The sequence below is a fragment of the Amblyomma mixtum genome, chromosome 2, assembly GCF_055824585.1.
Source record: "Amblyomma mixtum isolate Tamu chromosome 2, ASM5582458v1, whole genome shotgun sequence".
Lineage (NCBI taxonomy): Eukaryota > Metazoa > Arthropoda > Arachnida > Ixodida > Ixodidae > Amblyomma > Amblyomma mixtum.
Genome location: NC_143013.1, coordinates 69,057,690 through 69,076,036, shown reverse-complemented (window position 1 = coordinate 69,076,036; position 18,347 = coordinate 69,057,690). Strand labels below are relative to the sequence as shown.

The window sequence follows — 18,347 nt, the reverse complement described above, 5'->3', positions numbered from 1 at the left end:
AGATGACAAGTGCTTGACAGCTACTCGCAACTTTAGCTCTTTGAATTCACATGTCATTGTTCTCCAAGAGAAACGGGTCGAGAAACATTTTCATGTGACAACGCTTATCAAATTGGTTGGCCAGTGCAAGCAAAAGGTACGCTATCAGAGGCTTGGAAGTTCTGGGAAAGTATTTAGTTTTAATGTAAAAGCATTAATTATATGGCCCATCAACAACAAAACCCGGAGTCAGAATTGACCAGCAGCATTGGTCCTGAATACCCCAGATGACGTCACCGTGGTATCAAAGAAGAATAAAGCTTCTTCCGAAGGTGCGGGGAATTGGACTAAGGTTTTCAGACTACCAGGCGAGCACGCAACGCACCTATCACAAAACCGCAGTGCATCTTGGAGAACAAAGATGAACCGAGCACATGCGTTGCATTATGACTGCAAGATAATGAGTACGTTTGTCATTGGAAAGGAAAAAAATAACATAAACAAAAAGCAAATAAGAATAAACAAACCGTGCTTTTGCATTCAAAGCACGTATAAGTTGCCCTCCGTAGTATTTAGTTTATACACATGTTTGAAAAATCCAATGGGCTTTATTGCGATATATGTAGATATCTCAATAAGTGGCTCGTTTCAAACAGGAACAAACGCAAGGTATTTACCGCGAATGCAACTCTAAGAGACATTTAAAAACTAGCACATTAAGTTGAAAGAGTTTAGCTAGAAAAAGCAGCCCAGTTCCTCTTCGCCTCTAACTATGTGCACTTCGAAGACTGTCCGGATGCGTTCACTTCATCGATCTAGTTCAATTCATACATTCGTAAGTGGCAAAAGAGTGCCAATCTAGTGAGAAACATGCATGTAACGGAACAACTGCGAAACTAACACCCCCTATCAAAAAGTTGTAAGCGTTGTCGTAGATCTAGGTAGCCAGACATTTTTGCCTTTCCCCTCCGCGAAAGTTATGCCGCCACGGTCGAGACAAAACTGGTTATATTGAGCGCTGAATTTTCTTAATAAGCGCCTCTGCAAGACTCATTGCAAAAAACCACACTGCGATAAGTGCTTCTACCGGAGAAATATCTGGTTCTCGACAAACGCATTCCTATGTCTACCGAATCGGAGAGGTAAGTGCACAACACCATGCTTTCGGACGGCCCGCACCACGGGCACCGCGTTGGCTCCACGAAGCAGTTTGACGGCGTCAATAGCGCGTGCAGAGAAATAGAAAAGAAAACAATAGACATTAAACGAAAGTTACACTGGTTAAATAATGACTCTTAGCAGGTGCACTCCGAATAAAAGTCGATTCAGAGTTGTCGGGAAGGTTACGAAATGCGCCGCACGAAGAATCAGGTCGAATGTTATCAGGTCGAATGTTAGCGCAAAGTAAGGTTAAAAAAGAGTGAAAAATTACAATAAGCTTTGTAAATTTGCTTGCAGGGCCGAAAGCAGGCGGCGCTGAAAATAAGATTGAAGGTCGCTTGAGGAAGCCCTTTCCACGTACAGAACCTAATGCTCATGAAGAAGCATACCGCAAAGGTCAACAAGCGGATACGTGTGATCAGGGTTTTAGAATTCAACCATTAAGAGGCCGAAGATTCAGAAATTACCACGCCTTTTCATTTCTTGGTATTCGTAGCACATAACTCATTAGTCATACTGCTTCATTTGGACCGGAGAACCTATTCTCAATACATTCTGGATACTGATGATCATGATTTTCTATGGAACAAGGACATCATTGGCCTAAGAGCGCTGATGTGAAAGGAACTTTTCTTTACGAAATGCGGGCTCAAAGACAAATTTCCTAAAGACTTCAAAACATACAAGCCGAGCACATGGCTAGGGCAAAGCTACCACCCATTGTTTCAGCGGTGGGTACCCGGCGGCAGTGGGGATCGAACCCGTACCTCCAGCAACGCTAGGTGGGTCTCAAACCACTAGGCCACTGATGCGGTAACAGTACAGTTCTCTGAAAACATTCAAAGCTATGCAATCAGATATCACAGTTCAGACATGACGCCTTCATGCGTGATGAGCTCATATTTCTTGGTTCTCGAAGCTGCCAGCTGAAGAAGCGGTTAACGCGATGGAGCCGTGTCTTCCCAGATGCCTAGTATCATCATTTTTTCTTATGTTTATCTCATATATGCATATCTTCGTTTTCCACACTATTCACTATGATAGGTGGCAAGGTAGCGGAAATAGTAAAGCGAACATCTATCTAGGGAATGTATGATCGACAGGTCCCGACAGCGACCGCGAAAAAGCTTGGATAATCACAGTGGGGGGAAGTAGATTAGGCAAACGCTCTAAGGTTGTAAATAATAGTTTATCGGTATCCCTCTAAACGAAGTATGCCATACTTTTATTTTGCTTATAAGGGCTAAAAGCAATGAGGTATTCGGGAAGTTTGGAACGGAAACTACGGACAGTACAGCGACCTATGGAAGTGAAATTGGTAGGGCTAAAGTTTAGAGACATGAAAGGTACACACAGCGTTGCATAACGTACGAACACCACTTATTGATAATCTTGCTCCAGGACCAGAATCATTTTTATTAGTAGGACAAAATATTACATTTTGATACACAAGCGAAGGTCTCGAAATGAAAAACCTAACTGGGACCTCTTGCCCTCCGAAGTGAAACATTGTAATAGCCACCAACGTCGTGGCCTTGTGGTAGAGGCATTCTTTTAGGTGCTGCTTTCAATGCCCAGTGCCGCCGGTTACTGCCCAGTTTTTTAAAGGATGCAATAATTTTTCCGGCCCTCTGCCAGTTTTCCTGCCGTGGATTTAGTGGGCTCACCATGGATAATGAATCTGATCCAAGTTCTTAGCGTGTTTACGGTGCGCTTCTATAGCAGTCGCGGTGGTTCAGTGGTTATGGCGCTCGGCTGCTGACCCGAAAGACGCGGGTTCGATACCGGCCGCGGCGGTTGAATTTCGATGGAGGCGAAATGCTAGAGGCCCGGTACTGTGCGCTGTCAGTGCATGTTAAAGAATGTCATGCGGTCGAAATTATCCGGAGCCCTTCATTACGGCGTCCTTCATATTCTGAGTTGTTTTGGGACGTTAAACCGCGTAAATAGTAAACTACATGCTTAGAAAACGCTAGAGCGCTGAAATAACGAAGTCAAGAACAAGATATATGCACGGTGAAGTCATTACCTGGTTTCAACGACATATATTCTTTCATATGTAGTATGAGACGCTGGTGTCGCTGCAGCCACGAAGGCCAGAGGGAACCTTTGGGCCCCATAGTGTCTTTGGAAGGCCTCAACACGACATCTGTACCTATACATTGTATCAAACATTCCTCGAAAACTATGCAGTCTGCACGCAACATGCTGAATCAGTAAAGAGAACACATCTTAGATCTGTTCACCCGCGCTGGGTCGCCTGCTGTCGTTTACCAGTGAGAATAGCAGCCGCAAGCTCTCCGGGTGGGACAAAAATATACTCTTCGAGCATTATATATGCAGAACATGATTTTTGTTTTGTTTCTCGTTAGCAGCGTGTACAAGCAGCGTGCAATTATTTCACAAAAAGAGACGTTCTGATAGAGAGGATAGAAAGCCCGCTCCGACGGCATCGAGAAGGCAAGGTTGCACTTCCGATCGGCTGGTAGTCACGGCGTACTGAAGCTCCAGTATTGCAGCTTACTACTGTCGACCATATGCCCGAACTCGCAATGCAACTTACCTTCAGATGTTTTAGACGTCCAACTTCAAAAACAATTAATATTTGTCAGCCTTCGAAATGTTTACTGCCATTTTTCCTGGTACAGTAACCAAGAATAGGCCGCGTTTAATCCACTAGTGGGGAACTGTTGTTCAGTTTGTGGTGTGAGGTTTTTAGATTGGACGATCAGGTCACACTGTTTCGAAACACTTATCTCCTGTGATTGACCAATATCATGCCAGACATAAGAGAACAATGATAAGGCCAGAAGCGGTCATCAATAAATAGAGGAAAGTGATTGAATATGCACACACAGAAATGTTTCCTGTAATATTCACGCTATGTAAAGGCGGAAGTATTTGTGCATGCTCATTTTTATAGTGCTCGGATGAATTTTGCATGGCTTCGGTAGAGAACTCGAGAGAACAATGCTTAGCACTGCTCTCGGTGCACAACGCTTTGATTGTTTTTCAAGTTTTCAGTGCGCTCCCTTATTAAAGAAAGATAGACATTTTCCAGCTCAATTCAGCACCTGGCTCGAATAACATCCCATGCGCAAAGAGAGCAACATGGTGTGCGTGTGTCTCGATCCGTTTGAATGAACATAACTTAACTGACAGTGATGTAAATGTAGCAGACGATTGTGACAGCACCCGGTCCCCTAATGGAGTACAGTAAGTTGAATGGCCTGAACTTCATTTACACATTTAAGGTAACTTGACTGACAGTGATACCATAATTAGCCAAGAAAAATTTCATTATATCCACTTCTCATTCTAGAGGTCTCATTCCACCCATATCGGCCGCTCACACCGGCCGTTTGTTTATCTTTCTCTCGGTTTGTTCTATTTTGTTCCAACAACTGCAGCTGAACTCAGCGTGGACGTCATTTACTCAGTTGTAGCATAGTGATTATAGTATGCGTTCTGCGCAAGAGGGATCATTGCTGTCCAAGGGCGTGGCTTATTCGAGATGACTTCTACCGGCTGTTACCCTGCATTGGATGTGATCTGATTGGTGTTTTGTTTATTTTGGTGCGAAGTTTAGCAGAGATAATACGGCAAACATAACGGTGCAGCTCATCGTCACGAATTAAATACGCTTTTCCTCTCATTGCCAGGCCTCGTTCGTATCGCTAGAGGTTGTAGCCGGGCAGATGCGTCAGTGAATAAAAAGAGAAAGCATCAGCGTTCCTGCTCGGTCATCTGCTAGAACTCATCCTTTACTTCACTCCTTCACGTGCGTGTGAAAAAGCGCCAAAGTAGTCAAATATTCCTGACGTAAATGCCGAAGGTTCGTGCTGTACAGTCGCGAGCAAAAAATATTAGCACAGATCATTGGTGATCAGAATTTGTATATCTCACCGCGCGGCGCTGCGGTAAGCAGACCTTCCTAACGGGCCGTTTCCATGTTTGCAGCGTAGGGGGGGACGGCATGAAGTAAGCTTTATCAAGCGTGCACCGCTCGAGCGTTGAAGTGCCGACCCTACGTGACTGTGCTTGCGGCATTCATTTTGGCTCGGTTATCATGAACAAAGATGGCCTCTTTTTATAATTTTTTTTATGTCCGCGATGGTTTGTCAAAAGGAACTCGCGGGAACAATAGACGATAGCGCTGCTTTTAGCCAGTAATTTTGCTGTCCGTGCAGTCCGCTGAACCCCGCTAATACTGCAGAATGTGAACGGCCCGGCACTCTCGTTATCAGCCTCTTCGCCATCCGCAGCGCCACGCGTTGTCATTCCGGCGCTCTGGTGTTCCGTCATGTGTGCTAATCTTTTTTATCCGCGACTGCACATTACAAGGCATCCGTTTTGGTTTTCCAATTCATACCTTTTTTTTAATTCGGTGCTTGAGAGAAGCACCTTTGGTAGCATGGCCGGTGAGGCATGCTGCCGGTTAGCATCAACCGCGATGTCTCGTGCGTCAGCTACCGAAGTTTCATGGTGATAAAAAAGAAAACGCCGGGCAAAAAGTATCCGCAAGCTACGGCCCCATGAAACTGCAGTCGTGTCTTGCTGATTCACTGTTGTGTCAGGAGTCTGCAATGCCACACGGATGTACAGGTTGTTTCGCAGCGAGAGCTCCACTACGCCATGTTTCGCCAAGGTTATCGAAGGTTGCAGGTTGACCTTGAGCAGGAGAAGCACCGGAAGTGTGGCTGTGACGTCAGACCACGTGACTTGCCACAGCTGCAGTCGCCACGCCCCTGCTCCGGCTGCGGTGCGCCGACCGCCGCATCACCAGATGTGGTCATGTGAATATGTACAGTCTTTGTCAAAAGTAACCAGGCTCCATGGTTTGCTTCTCATTCGTATAACTGAGCCCGCGCGGCTTTCCTAAAGGTCAAAAAGTTATTTGAAGGCGAGAACAGGGGTTCTTCTTACCATACAGAGATTCAGAGCTTGAGGGCTGGCATAATAGCTTTAATATACGACTGAGAAGAAAAACGTGCAACCTGGTTACTTTTGACAGAGACTGTACGTGACTCGGCGTTCGCTTGAAAGGAAGCGACGCCGCTCTCGCATGCAGTATCGCCATGTATGAGAGCGCGGCTGGCAGTGTGCCTGAAGCACCTGCGAGGCGCTTCAAGCGTCTAACCAAGCGTAGCCAAGTGTAACGGGGCTTTCGCTCTGTCTAACTGTCTAACTAGACTTAAACCACTGCCAATTTTTTAGCGTGTATATTACTTTCAATATGTGGTTTTCACCATGAGGGTTTCCGACATGAATTGATCGAAGTTATTCGGAAAGTCCTTGGAATGTAGGACGACTGCTTGTTCATTTCAGCCCATTGCGTAAGTTAAGAACAGCTAGAAAACTAGGTCAGTAAGATGGAAAGTTGGACTTGTTGGAACCTTGGGCTACAGGAACCTTGTTACGCTTCTTTGGGTGCATTATCGTCAGGAAATCACCGCGCATGCAGAAATTGTTTTGAGTTACGAAAGAGAAAGTAATCCCCGGCACCAAAGTCTGAACAGCAGAGTCAAAGCCTAAGCTCCATGAAGCAGCGTTCCTAGGCAGCTTGTATTTGCGAGACTTGTATATTGGCGTATTGTCGTAAGCAGACTGCAGAAAGCAGAAAACTAGCGGCGCAGTTCCGCGCCGCAATCGTAAGGAAACGCGTACACAAGGTTCGCCTTACTTTTCCAGAAAGCACCGTGGTTTTCTGGCGTATCAGAAAGAAACATATCAAGACATTGGACTACACAGCTTATGGAAAACTAGAACTGATGGACCGGAACCATGAACCTACTTTTTTGCGGCGAAATCTCGTTTCTGCCAAATTATTGTTCATCTGAGGGAATTGCATGAACCGACCACTATACACCAGAATGGGACTCCCTCTTGATGATGTGCTCAACCTTACCTCCTGTCTGATGTTCTGTTGCTCTGTTTTTTCGATATGTCTTTTGTGACGCTTCCTAAAAGCTTTGTAGATAGTTCGTGTGGACAGAACATAATTTCAGACTAATAAATACCACTTTAAAAAAAAAACAGGTTTTGTGGCCTATGGGTTCCTTGCTCGCCTCGCAATCTGAAGGCCCTTAGGTTGAGTTCACCAAACTTTCGGAAGAAATTTATTTTTTTCTTATTTGTTGTAGACGTCCCTATCCGACATTCCACTGCTGACGTAATGAGAGTTCATGGTGACGTCACTGAGGAATTTCGTGCCATCGGCGGCTACAGACGAATTTCAGTGTTCTATACTTTTTATGTTTGCTGTTATTATTATTGTTGTGGTTGTTGTTGTTGTTCATTTGACTAGTGTGACCTGTGCATTACTAACGCGATGTTGTGCTCGAGCGCTTGTGTGTGATTTGGCGTTATCGTAAACTTTATTCCGTTTTGTACAGAAGTGCCTGTTTGTGTGCCACCCATGCCAAGACAGGTGCAGGAACCCCGTCAAGCTACTAGGATAGTAGCTTTTTGCGCTTGTCCTAGTTTTTTTTTTCCTTTTAGTTTTAAGTGGAAAAGATGCGGAATGAAGGGATCTGAGTTGATCTGATTTTTGCGCTAATGGGACATATACTGCTCTAGCATTAAAACAATACGCTGATTATCTGTACAAGAATTCCACCTGCAAAGAAATCCCTCTGACAACTGTGATCACCACTAACATCGGAGTCAAGCTACCACGAAATCCACATCATCTTTGGTGGTAGCCAGATGATCTTTTTCTTTTTGTGTAACTGACGAACTGAGCACCAGTTTCCAAAGCACCATACTTTGTCACTTGAGTTACTCCTGATATTTAAAACCGAGAGGCATGAAATAATGATTATTCATAATGCCCAACAGTCATGCAAGGCCAAGTAGAGGACAATAAAGCACGCGATGCTTCGAGCTAATGAAACAGCTGATTGCTACACTACTGTATGACTTATCGTCCCCAAGTGCCCATCTTTTTCCCCTATTACAGCCTCTTAACAACCCGCCTGCAGCTTTTCGAAGTAAAAGACCACGTGCCATACCACGCGGTATTCGAATTTTTTTCTCTCAGTTCTTCCGACGGAAATGGTACGGCTAAGAATGCTCTCAGGATCCTTTCTCCGTCCACCCACACCACCTTCCCTCTTCGTGCAGTGGTACAAAAGGACGTCAGTCGCCTTGCGGCAGAATAAACAGACTCAGCACCATTTATTTTCGCACTTACCGCTGCTTACCTTCAGCTCTGTGAAGGCAAAGTTTCTGCTCACTTCTAAAGGAGGCGATAATTTTAGCTGCATCTTTTACACGTTTAAGCACTTAGGAATCATTTTATTGAAGTCTAAAATTATTCTTCATGATTGCGGTTTATGGCAGATATTTTTGTCGCACAAAGAAACGCTCTCGCCACAAATGTCAGCATACTGCAGCGAGCACTCTGATGAAATTGAGTCCTTCGTTTCGTTGGACGTCCACAGAGTGCATTCTGAAATACAAAGTAATATTATAACACATTACTGGCATCTAGGACAGAACGCAGTCGTTGATCTCATTAATTGGTTTCTGCTACTTTTGGCTTTTCAATCAGGTCAAGCAATCTGAAGATTTAGGTGTGTTACCGAAATATGTGCCAAGAAAATTCTAATTTCAGAATCTTCATGCACCTTGACAAAGACTGTGGCATTTAGCCTAGTCTTTTGCGCTGGAGGCTTTCAATACATCACTCTTGAAACTTACGTTGGCCCTTTGTCAGCGAAGACTAGCCACTTTCTTTATTATTCACCTATCTTCCTGTTCTAACGGCGATACGGTCAATGTGACGCATTCGTTCAGGCAGTGACTAACTGCTTCCGAGCTATTTTCGTCTTCCTGCGCCCAAGCAGATTATCTGATCTTGAGCAAGCTCCTGAACTGTCCCAATTTTGCTCTCACGCAGAGCACGTTGCCCTGATTCTTTCTCAAAAAGCGTCACGTTTCTCTTTCCGAACAAACTGCTCATTGAGGTCAGAAGCTCGTGGTCACTAAAAGCCGTCTAGAGTCATACATCTGCATTCCGCGCAATGTCATGTTTGGTGGACAGATTTTTATACTCCTTCCAACCGTCCTCTCAGCAGATCCACTTGATGCCATTGCTTGAACGACTGCAGGTATTCGTGATTCCCATAAGCAAGCCTGATGCAGAGGTGAAATCTGATTTCTCACAAAAATGCAAAGGCAATAATAAGCGCCTTCAAAGAAAAACCACTCCAAGGGCTAGCTTAGTGAGAGGTGCTGAATAGCTATCACTGTCATTTAAAGCAGAGAGTTTTGCCAACAATGAAGGGTACTTTAGTCTACAATGGACTCTACATGTACAGCGCCTATTTTACCGCGATAGCATTGAGGGTCCCGTTCATCGAAGAAACCACCGTAGTTCGCCTTGGCGTCTCGAGAAAATCGGGATTGCTCAAGAGCCTCGTGACGTCACAACCACATGAGCTTGCGCGGGTAATTCAAACACCCCACAGCGATCACACAGTACAACAGTAATGACGTCACTGCACAATTCCTTATTGGTCCACAGGGTCGTTACATCAATCCACCGGAATTCGGTAGTGCCTCTGAATAATAAAAAAAAACAATTGGACTGAGAAAAAAATTGCGATCGTTCCTGGACTCGGACTGCTACCCCTTGTCCACTGAGCAACGTTTATTCAACTTGGTTAAAAGGAGATCTTGTGTTTCTTGTGGCAAATCAGTTTAAAACTAAAAATAAAATATTGAAAATTAAAGACCAGTTTTCGTGCCTGCAAAGGCGGCTGAAGGGACCCGTTAAGGCTATCGCATCATACCTTTAATGTGAAGCTGAAATGTCCCCCGAATTTTTTCTAAAGTGAACACCGTCAAGGAAGCAGTTTGAAATGAAAAACATAGTTCCACTTACGATATCCGAAGTAGTTCAGCTCCGTGACTGCACATGATGCGTAATCGGTGTAAGACACGCGTAGAAAGTCAGGATGGGTGGTGTCTACGTGTGAGAAAAGAACCGCCTTATGATTCAGATCACACTGTGAGCAGTGCATTTATGCAACTAACCAGTAATCTAATGCAAACCCTAATATTCCGACTACTTTGTCCGAACCAATCGAATGTTTTTTGAAATTGGGATCAGAATACCGCGAAGTATGCAGCCTATGTTTTTTTTTTTTCATTAAGAGTTAATTAGGGTTTACCTTATGTGCATTGCGGTGGCTCAGTGGCTGCTAACCCGAAATACGCGTGTTCGATCCTGGTCGCGGCGGTCGCAATTCGATGGAGGCGAAATACTAGAGGCCCGTGTACTGTGCGATGTCAGTGCACGTTAAGGAACCCCAGATGGTCGAAATTTCCGAAGTCCTTCACTACGGCGTCCCTCATAGCTTGAGTCACTTTGGAACGTTAAATCCTCACAAAATAAACAAGGTGTCAAGTTGACTCCAGGAAGAGCGTAAGTATTTCCGGAAAGCAAAGGAGAAATCTTCGTGTGCAGACGCAGATTATTTAAAATCACTGGCTCAAAATCAAAGAGATTGAAAGTTTGCATGCGTTTTCCTACATTCGCTGAATGTACGACAAAACAAACTTAGAGCAAGGCCACCTTTGCGTGCTTTCTGTTGTTATAAAACAACCGTCTTTAGACATCCAGCAAACTTGGATTAATTCTCTAGTTGTTCACACTTTTGCAAAGGGTTATAAAGAACAAAATTCCTCGCCTTTTGTTATCTAGCAGAAATCAGGCGAGGACGAAAAGGCCTCCGATTTAACCAATTTTTATGCTAGTTAAGCCCAGGACTGCTTTATCGGTCGTATAAGCTTCTCAACAGATTCTATCATCTCGATTAGAGACAGTCTTGCGTTCGTAATAGATGGAGCCAATAAAAAAATCTCTGCCTTTCCCGTAACCGAGAGTAGAGTAAGCATGAAATGTTTATGGGCCTAATGTCATCTCGGTGGACACCGGAACCGCACCGTACAGGAAGGGAGGAACGCCACCCCCCGTTCAGCGCGATGCCTTGCCATTTGAACGCAAGGTTTTTTGAGGAAAGGAAATGGCGCAGTAATTCTCTGCCATCTCGGTGGACACCCGAACCACACCGTAATGGAAAGGGAGGAACGCCACCACCCGTTCGGCGCGATGCCTTGCCCTTTGAACGCAGCGCTTCTCCCCCGGGCCCCTGTGCGACTGCGCGGCTTTGCTTCGATGCGCGAAGCCCCTAAGATATCACGTATGACAACGAAGCGTATCGTGGCATTTATGTGCTTTTTGCAGCGTTATTAGAAATCGGAAATTATAATTCCGTGCATTATCCAACGCACAGCGACTGATATCTTGATAAACACTGAGAAGGCACTGGCAGCAGTTACTTTTTGTGACTCCTTTGGAGACCAACCGGCGCTTGCATACCGGTCGCGTAGGAGGGCTTAGAGAGTCTCGTTAAATCTCGTTGTCTCTCGTACGGTGCCGGATGTTCTCGTTTCAGTGCCCGGATGATGGGTCTCGGCGTGACGTCACCACACTGCCGACAACGGGGGCTAAAAGCATTTCATGCTTAATAATTTAATATTCTTTTCCCGCTTCTTTGAGGCTCTGCAGAGTCCTCCCGCTAATATAATTAAAGCACCCATATCAAGACAACATGAGGCAGGCCTATAATGACAACATGTCCGCATAGTTCTACAGAGCCACATATCTGTAACGCCTCGAGATCACCTACATCCCGGCTGACCCAGACAGCACTCCGATTGACCAGTATTTTATTGCGCGAGCTTCAGGCAACGATAACTTTACAACCGTGACACCGTTTGTAATGGGCAAACCTTTGCTGCCGGGGTGCGAAAGATTCAACATTTTCTGCCACGTCTCATAATGTAGTTTTGGTTTATGGGGGTTTAACGTCCCAAAGCAACTCAGGATAAGAGGTCGCCGCAGTGAAGGGCTCCGGAAGTTTAGACCACCTGAGGTTCTTTAACGTGCACTGACATCGCACAGTACACGGGTCTCTATAATTTCGCCTCAACAGAAATTCCATCGCCGCGGCCGGGATCGAACCCGCCTCTTTCGGGTCAGCAGTGTCAAAGTGTTTTAGAATTCTAAGCGCTTAAAGGGGTCAAAATTGCGAAGCTTTCAGATGAGACATGTGCAGTCTTTTTGTGCTATGATTCGAATGGTTGTTTTAATCGCCGATTAAAGACTGATCTTCATATACGGGATGTTTCGCGTAAATAGAAATGTCGGCGGTGGGTACAGAATCACGCTTAGCGCAAGTGTGCACTTCCATAGTTTGCTCACTTTCAAGCAGATCGAAATAACTTATTCTGATAGTGTTCACTAAGCTGGAGTGCGCAAGCGCCGAATAAAATCATATACCTCTGGACACGCGGTGTATGTCGTTTTCGCTTGCATGCCGACCTAAAAATTCCAGGCAAGAACATTTTTTTTTTTGCTGGGAGTCTTTTACGAATGAAACTGATCCGCATATCATAAGATTGCGCCATAAATACACCCCATTAATTTTGTACGACAGCCCCTACTACTCTGTTCGAGCTCAGCACAAACTTTAAAAGCCGTTTTTTGGTACCCATATGAAGGCTATACCATTGCGATTAATATGTTCATAACACTATCTTATAATATTCCACAGTTGTCTAACTATCAAAAGCGCTGTCCAAGAAAGTTGGACTTGAAGGTTAGCCCACCTAGTGATGGTGCAAACGACAGCGGCCCGAAGAAGGCCAACTTATACAATGGCCAGAAATTTAGCCTTATAAGAGACAGCGTTGCATGCTCGGCCGCCTTCCAAAGGGATGCAAGACTTGAGCTTTTGAGAAAACCCAAAACTGATACCACGCTCGTAGTTAGAGCCAAAGTCTTACCTGAGCCTACAATGACACGGAGAATGTTGGTTGCATTCCACGGTGTGAAGCGTAATGTGTCTTGTTCCCTGCAGGGAAAGTATTCAAGCAGCTTACCTATTGAACTTCATAATATTCCGGGACTTACTGCTAATGCAAGCGATTTTATTATTCACTGCCTGAAGAAATTAAAATGTTCTGTCGGGTGAAGGAAGATTTTTACAGCTTTGTCCAACGTTATCCAAATAAGATCATCGGCTACGAACGCTGCGGGTGCTGCAACATCAAGTCTATTGATTACAATAAGATTTAAAATATATAAACGCTTATACTGAGCATTTACTATAAATTCTTCAAGAACCCTAGATCACGGTGTCTCTTATAGTCCGTGTGCAGCTTGTGGACATTAAACATACCACATAATACCATACCATACCACATCGCACAATTCCATATAATATACTTAAAGTCAAACACTTGTATTCCATTTACTATACTTAGAGCCAAACACTTGTCAAAGAATGTCATCGCAACCTCAAAGACTTGAAGTGAATCCAAAGGTAGCGGTTAGAAACGGGAATCCGAAACTTTCCTTCTGCTGAGTCCACACTGTGCCACTGCTGCTGTTTGAACTATTACATCTCCCCACCTTCCTCTTATTTTCAGCCTTACTTCGGTATTTATTTAGCATATACCTATGCAAATATTTCTATAATATATTGCATTTCGATTTAATTCCTTTCTACCTACAGACAACATATGAGGTCGATGCAAATTTGTCACATAGCCACGTGAGTAATGAGCTAAACCATGCTAACAGAGCATAAGCATTGTGCATCATTGACGCTCCAGCTGCCTTTATCGATTAAAGGAACGAAAGGTCTAATCCACAGGGTAAACTAACTTTGCAGCTGATCAAGCTGTCCTATAATTCGATATAAGGTTTGTTCACTTCTTCTCCCGTGCTTAGATTGCGATAAAAACTTACGTTTCTTTGCCGTCAGCGGCGTTCAGCATCCACACGTACGTGGCAGACGGCTCCTCTGAGTCGTAATTGATGCGTGTCGCGTCAAGGCACTTGAACTTTGGGTCTGGATTCACATCTCTGACGGCCACAACGTAGGGAAGGCCTGCGAACATCTGCGATCCAAGCCGCCAGACTTCTGGAGGAATTACAGCTCAACCACAGCGGCAAAAATTTTGCGGTCTAGTCATTTTTTTCCTATTTCGTGATTTCTTTTTGAATAATTGTTCTGTCTTACAGATTCTATATTATTCAACCATTACAACCACGCACAAGGTAGTGTACGTACCGTGCACTACCTTGTGCTCGTACAGCTGTGTTAAGAAATCGTCATTCACCACAATTAATATTCTGCCTCTGATATACGAAATTACAATATACTGATGGATAGTCATCGAAAATTATTCGCAAACACAATATCTAATATGTTGATGCGGCAGGCTACCGTCGTAAATTCTTCACTGCTTTTTGCTTTAATGTCTCTGATGCATCAGATGTCGTGTGTGCGCCCTAAGTCGGCGGGATGCCTCCTTTTTCGCCGGGAGGTAACTGTAGTGTAGCAGCCGCGCTCTCTCACTGTGATGAACGGTGGTAGTGAAAGACGGCGACGATCCTTAGGTGTGAAGCTCGCTCGCAGCCCGAACGTTTGGCTGAACCTTTGCTGAACGTTGCAGAGCGACCTAGGTTCCGCTGAGTCACAACCACCATCCTACAACAGGAATACATCAGACAGGCGCCCCCTCTCACTGCCTGGAACCAATGCTAGTGTCCGTTTATCACCCTTTCCCTGAGTAGCTTAGAAAGTGATTAAGGAACATTGGATAATAGTGTTGAACCAAAAAATAAGCATCTGCGTCAATCAGTGGTCAGAATCGCAGGGGGGGCCTAGTCATTTAAGCATCCGCCTCACATGCGAAAGGTGCAGGGTTCGATCCCCAGTGCCGCCGGGAACCCACCGGTGATAAAATGGGTACAGTGTCCCCTGCCTGGTGCGCGGCTTCTTTAGAGTTATATGCTTGGGAAATGAGTCCTTGACCTCACCTTGAGTAGAAGAATAAACCTTTCTCATGGCTTTATTTAACCACAGATGCCTTTCGCCATAAAAATGCATGAAATGCATCATCAATCGCTGTTTAATTTTTTCATTGCTGACCCAGTAATGATTCACATCAGTTAGCAGAAATCTGTGGTAAAGTCTTTTGGTTTGAGCCTTTAATGCGTGTGCACAACGCCAATCTTCATTTAATCAAATTAAAAAGCAATCTTTATTTTGAAAGTGCAAGGCGCGCCATAAAATTTTTGGACCATTAGCAATGCGGCCAGTGAATAGTTCTATACGAAATATATATCATCAGGTTGATGTAATGAGCTGAAACTGCAAACCGGCGATCAAAATACCTCAGAACGAGAACGCATATTAAAGAATCATCCGCAGCCAAGTAACGGAAAAAATATGCATATGATAATATTTTACAAACTTGCCCCCCCCCACCCCCCCTTGGATGATTCCCGTAAACATTGGACGAACACCGTTCCCAATTCGAGTTAATCCATTCACTTCCGTCCTACCATATGCTAGCCGTCCCGCTTAGCTCAGTTGGTGGACCGATTTCGTCGCTATGGCGGTGACCTCGGGTTCAAACACCGGGACGGGATTAATTTTTATTTAATTAGGAATTTCTATGGAACCTTCATAGCTTTCCTTTTGTGCCGTATGGCTGTTCTTGGATGGATGCCAATGAATAATTAGTTCCATGTTAATAAAGAACATATTAATAAAGAGCTGGTAATAAAGAACAACTTGCAACTCAGCTTGAACATAGTTTTACCGTCTAGGACAATTAAATCTGAACTTTTACACCAGAAAACTCAACTTAAAGCACCCCGTATTGTTAAGATCGGAGAACACGGGCCTGAGAGGAATTACTACCAGACGTGAATCATCGTGAAGCAAAGCAGCGGCGACGGCAGCAGCAGCGAAAGCAGCGGCGATGGCGGCGCCGTCAAGTGGCCGAGTCTGCCGTCGGGTCGCCGAACGGAGTGATGCTGTAAAAGGTCAAGCTGTTGCTGTTAATTGAAAGACGGCTGTGTCCTCGACGGAGGTCTCGTGTTTCGGTCATCCGGCGGGGGAGTACGAGGACCTTCATTCAATTGCTGGGAGACTGCGGGAAACTTCGTTTTCCATGGAGGCAACGAACAGAAGCCAAACACATCGGTGTTTGATGACTCTGTCTCTACCCCTTCCCATCGATCGAGCTGCGAGAGAGCGAGATAGCATCAGCACCGCCCCCTGCCGTGGGTGGTACCACCAGTGTCCACAACTGCCCATCTGATTGGACGTCGTTCACCGAACTTTATTCCCCAGTCAGGGGTCTGGGGAATAAGAAGCGTACTTAACGGGATGTTGTTTCGTGACCGAAGCACTCCTATCTCGACTGCAAATATGTACAAATAAGCCTACTGTACAGTTTCCTCCATAACGGAGTTCGACACCGTCCTTCGGAGCCGGAACCTGCGGGGCTGAACGGGTCAGTCAACTCAAGGGCCCCTCCGTCTCCAGCAGTATTGAAATTTTCATTTAATGATTGTGTCATGTTACAAAGTTTTTTTTACAAAAAAAGTCTGAATGGTAGAGTTTTGGTGATCATTATATTCGTTATCTCCACCAATAGCCTGCTGTTACTCATGGACTCAGAAGACAGTATTTCACGTTTCTGATATGAATTGTTGGTGCCCTTATTTGAGGACGCATGTTCTGTTACTCGCAATGCTCTCTTCTGCAGTATTCTCATTTAATAAGCCGTCAACGTCTGACGCCAAAATTCTCAGCTGTAGCTGATGTGGCAGTGACATAGCGTAAACATTCTATTCTACGAAAACCATTGTCTGGCCTTGGAAGAGCGTAGCACCTGAAACCTTCAGTCATTAGCAACGCCTCACCAACCGTTATTCGGCGACGTTCACTACCGATAAACATTTAAGCGCAAGCCCTGTTTAAGAAAAACAATGAATAGCAACGCTATCCCTACGATGACAATATGGCATTTTTCCCATTGTCCTGCAGTGTTGTGTTCTTCAGCTTGGTACGTTGTTCTTTCATAGCACTGATGAGCGTTGTCGGCTCAGGTAATTGGCGAATCGGCTCCTGGAGTGAGCCAGCGTGGGCCATTTAGGTAGCAAACTGACCACGTGACCATGCGCAGCCAATGGGCGTCGCGGCGGCGAAGAGAGAAGACTAACGCGGTACTGTAACCCCCCGAGAGATGGCGTTCGCGGCTGTTTAAGATTAAAGCGGTGTCAGTACGGGCCCGTCACTCCGGGGCAGACGAACGCACCCTGTATGATGAGAGTATTTTCTGTGGAAATATAGGATCTGCATTTGCTCCTGTATTGTCCCAGTACTTTTTTTCTCTTGTCGATGTTGCCAGAAAAGTGGCCACGTGTTTGCAGAACTCGAAGATCGCGATGGTTTTGAGATACGTGGAACGTTCTTCTAAAAGATCGCCACTGCCATAGCCAGGTGAATTCTTTCCGGGCTGGCATCTTCAAGGACCCTTTGTAGTGACAACAAACAACGCCTCGTATGCTAAACGACGATATGTTAAGCTTTTGGGGTGCCAGGCTGGACTTCTATGTGCACTCGATCTATGACCCCGTTCAAGAAAGCCGCTGTTCCCCTTAGTGTTCTGACAACAAAGACTCATCAAGAGGGCAATCGCCAAGTGACCCATCACGACCGAGTTTAAGAAGTCCTACCTTTACATGTTCCACGACAGCTTTTCTGCGCATGTAGACCGCTGCAAAAAGGCAGACTTTCCACAGTCGGTCATTCCATCTGTCTTCAAGGGTAATGCCACTAGAGAAGGCGAGTTTTGTGCTTAGGCAGTATCGCTGAGGTTTTTCCTTACCTTCAATGCATCCGGAGTTTCGCGTTCCAGTTCACTTGGTCTTGGACCGGCCGATCCCAGTGCAGCAAGTAGCCACAGATGGAAAGCGGCCAACGCAAGAACAGGGATTTGCCTTATTCGAGCCATTGGCTGTCAGAATGGCACCTCTTGAGAAAAATTTGACTTCCCTGGTAATGAAATTCCTACTCGATAGATGAATATCGAACAGCCCCTTTCGTCGAGCACTTTAGTCAGATATTCTCAACCATCCAGCCTGAACTGGACTCGACTGGTCAAACTCACTGGGGCCGCAACTCTGTAATAAAGGCTGCCGTTTCAAACCTGTCACACGGAACGCCAGCTGTGTGACTCCTTCTTGCAGATGCAGTGCTCTTTATTCACTTCTTTGAAACCACATTATGCTGTGCAGCAGTATTTTTCTGTGACAGTGCTTATCA

At 45.1% G+C, this 18,347-nt stretch overlaps 1 protein-coding gene across 1 annotated transcript; it reads right to left on the bottom strand.

Moving 5' to 3' along the window:
• Positions 1–8,462: 8,462 nt before the first annotated feature.
• Positions 8,463–18,036, bottom strand: LOC149359658 (uncharacterized). Its single transcript, XM_089567721.1, has 5 exons — positions 17,911–18,036; positions 13,967–14,118; positions 13,000–13,067; positions 10,031–10,114; positions 8,463–8,593 (listed from the first exon to the last, which is right to left on the bottom strand). Exons 1-5 carry the CDS (start codon positions 18,034–18,036, stop codon positions 8,463–8,465), a joined length of 561 nt encoding a protein of 186 aa, XP_089423847.1.
• Positions 18,037–18,347: the final 311 nt, after the last annotated feature.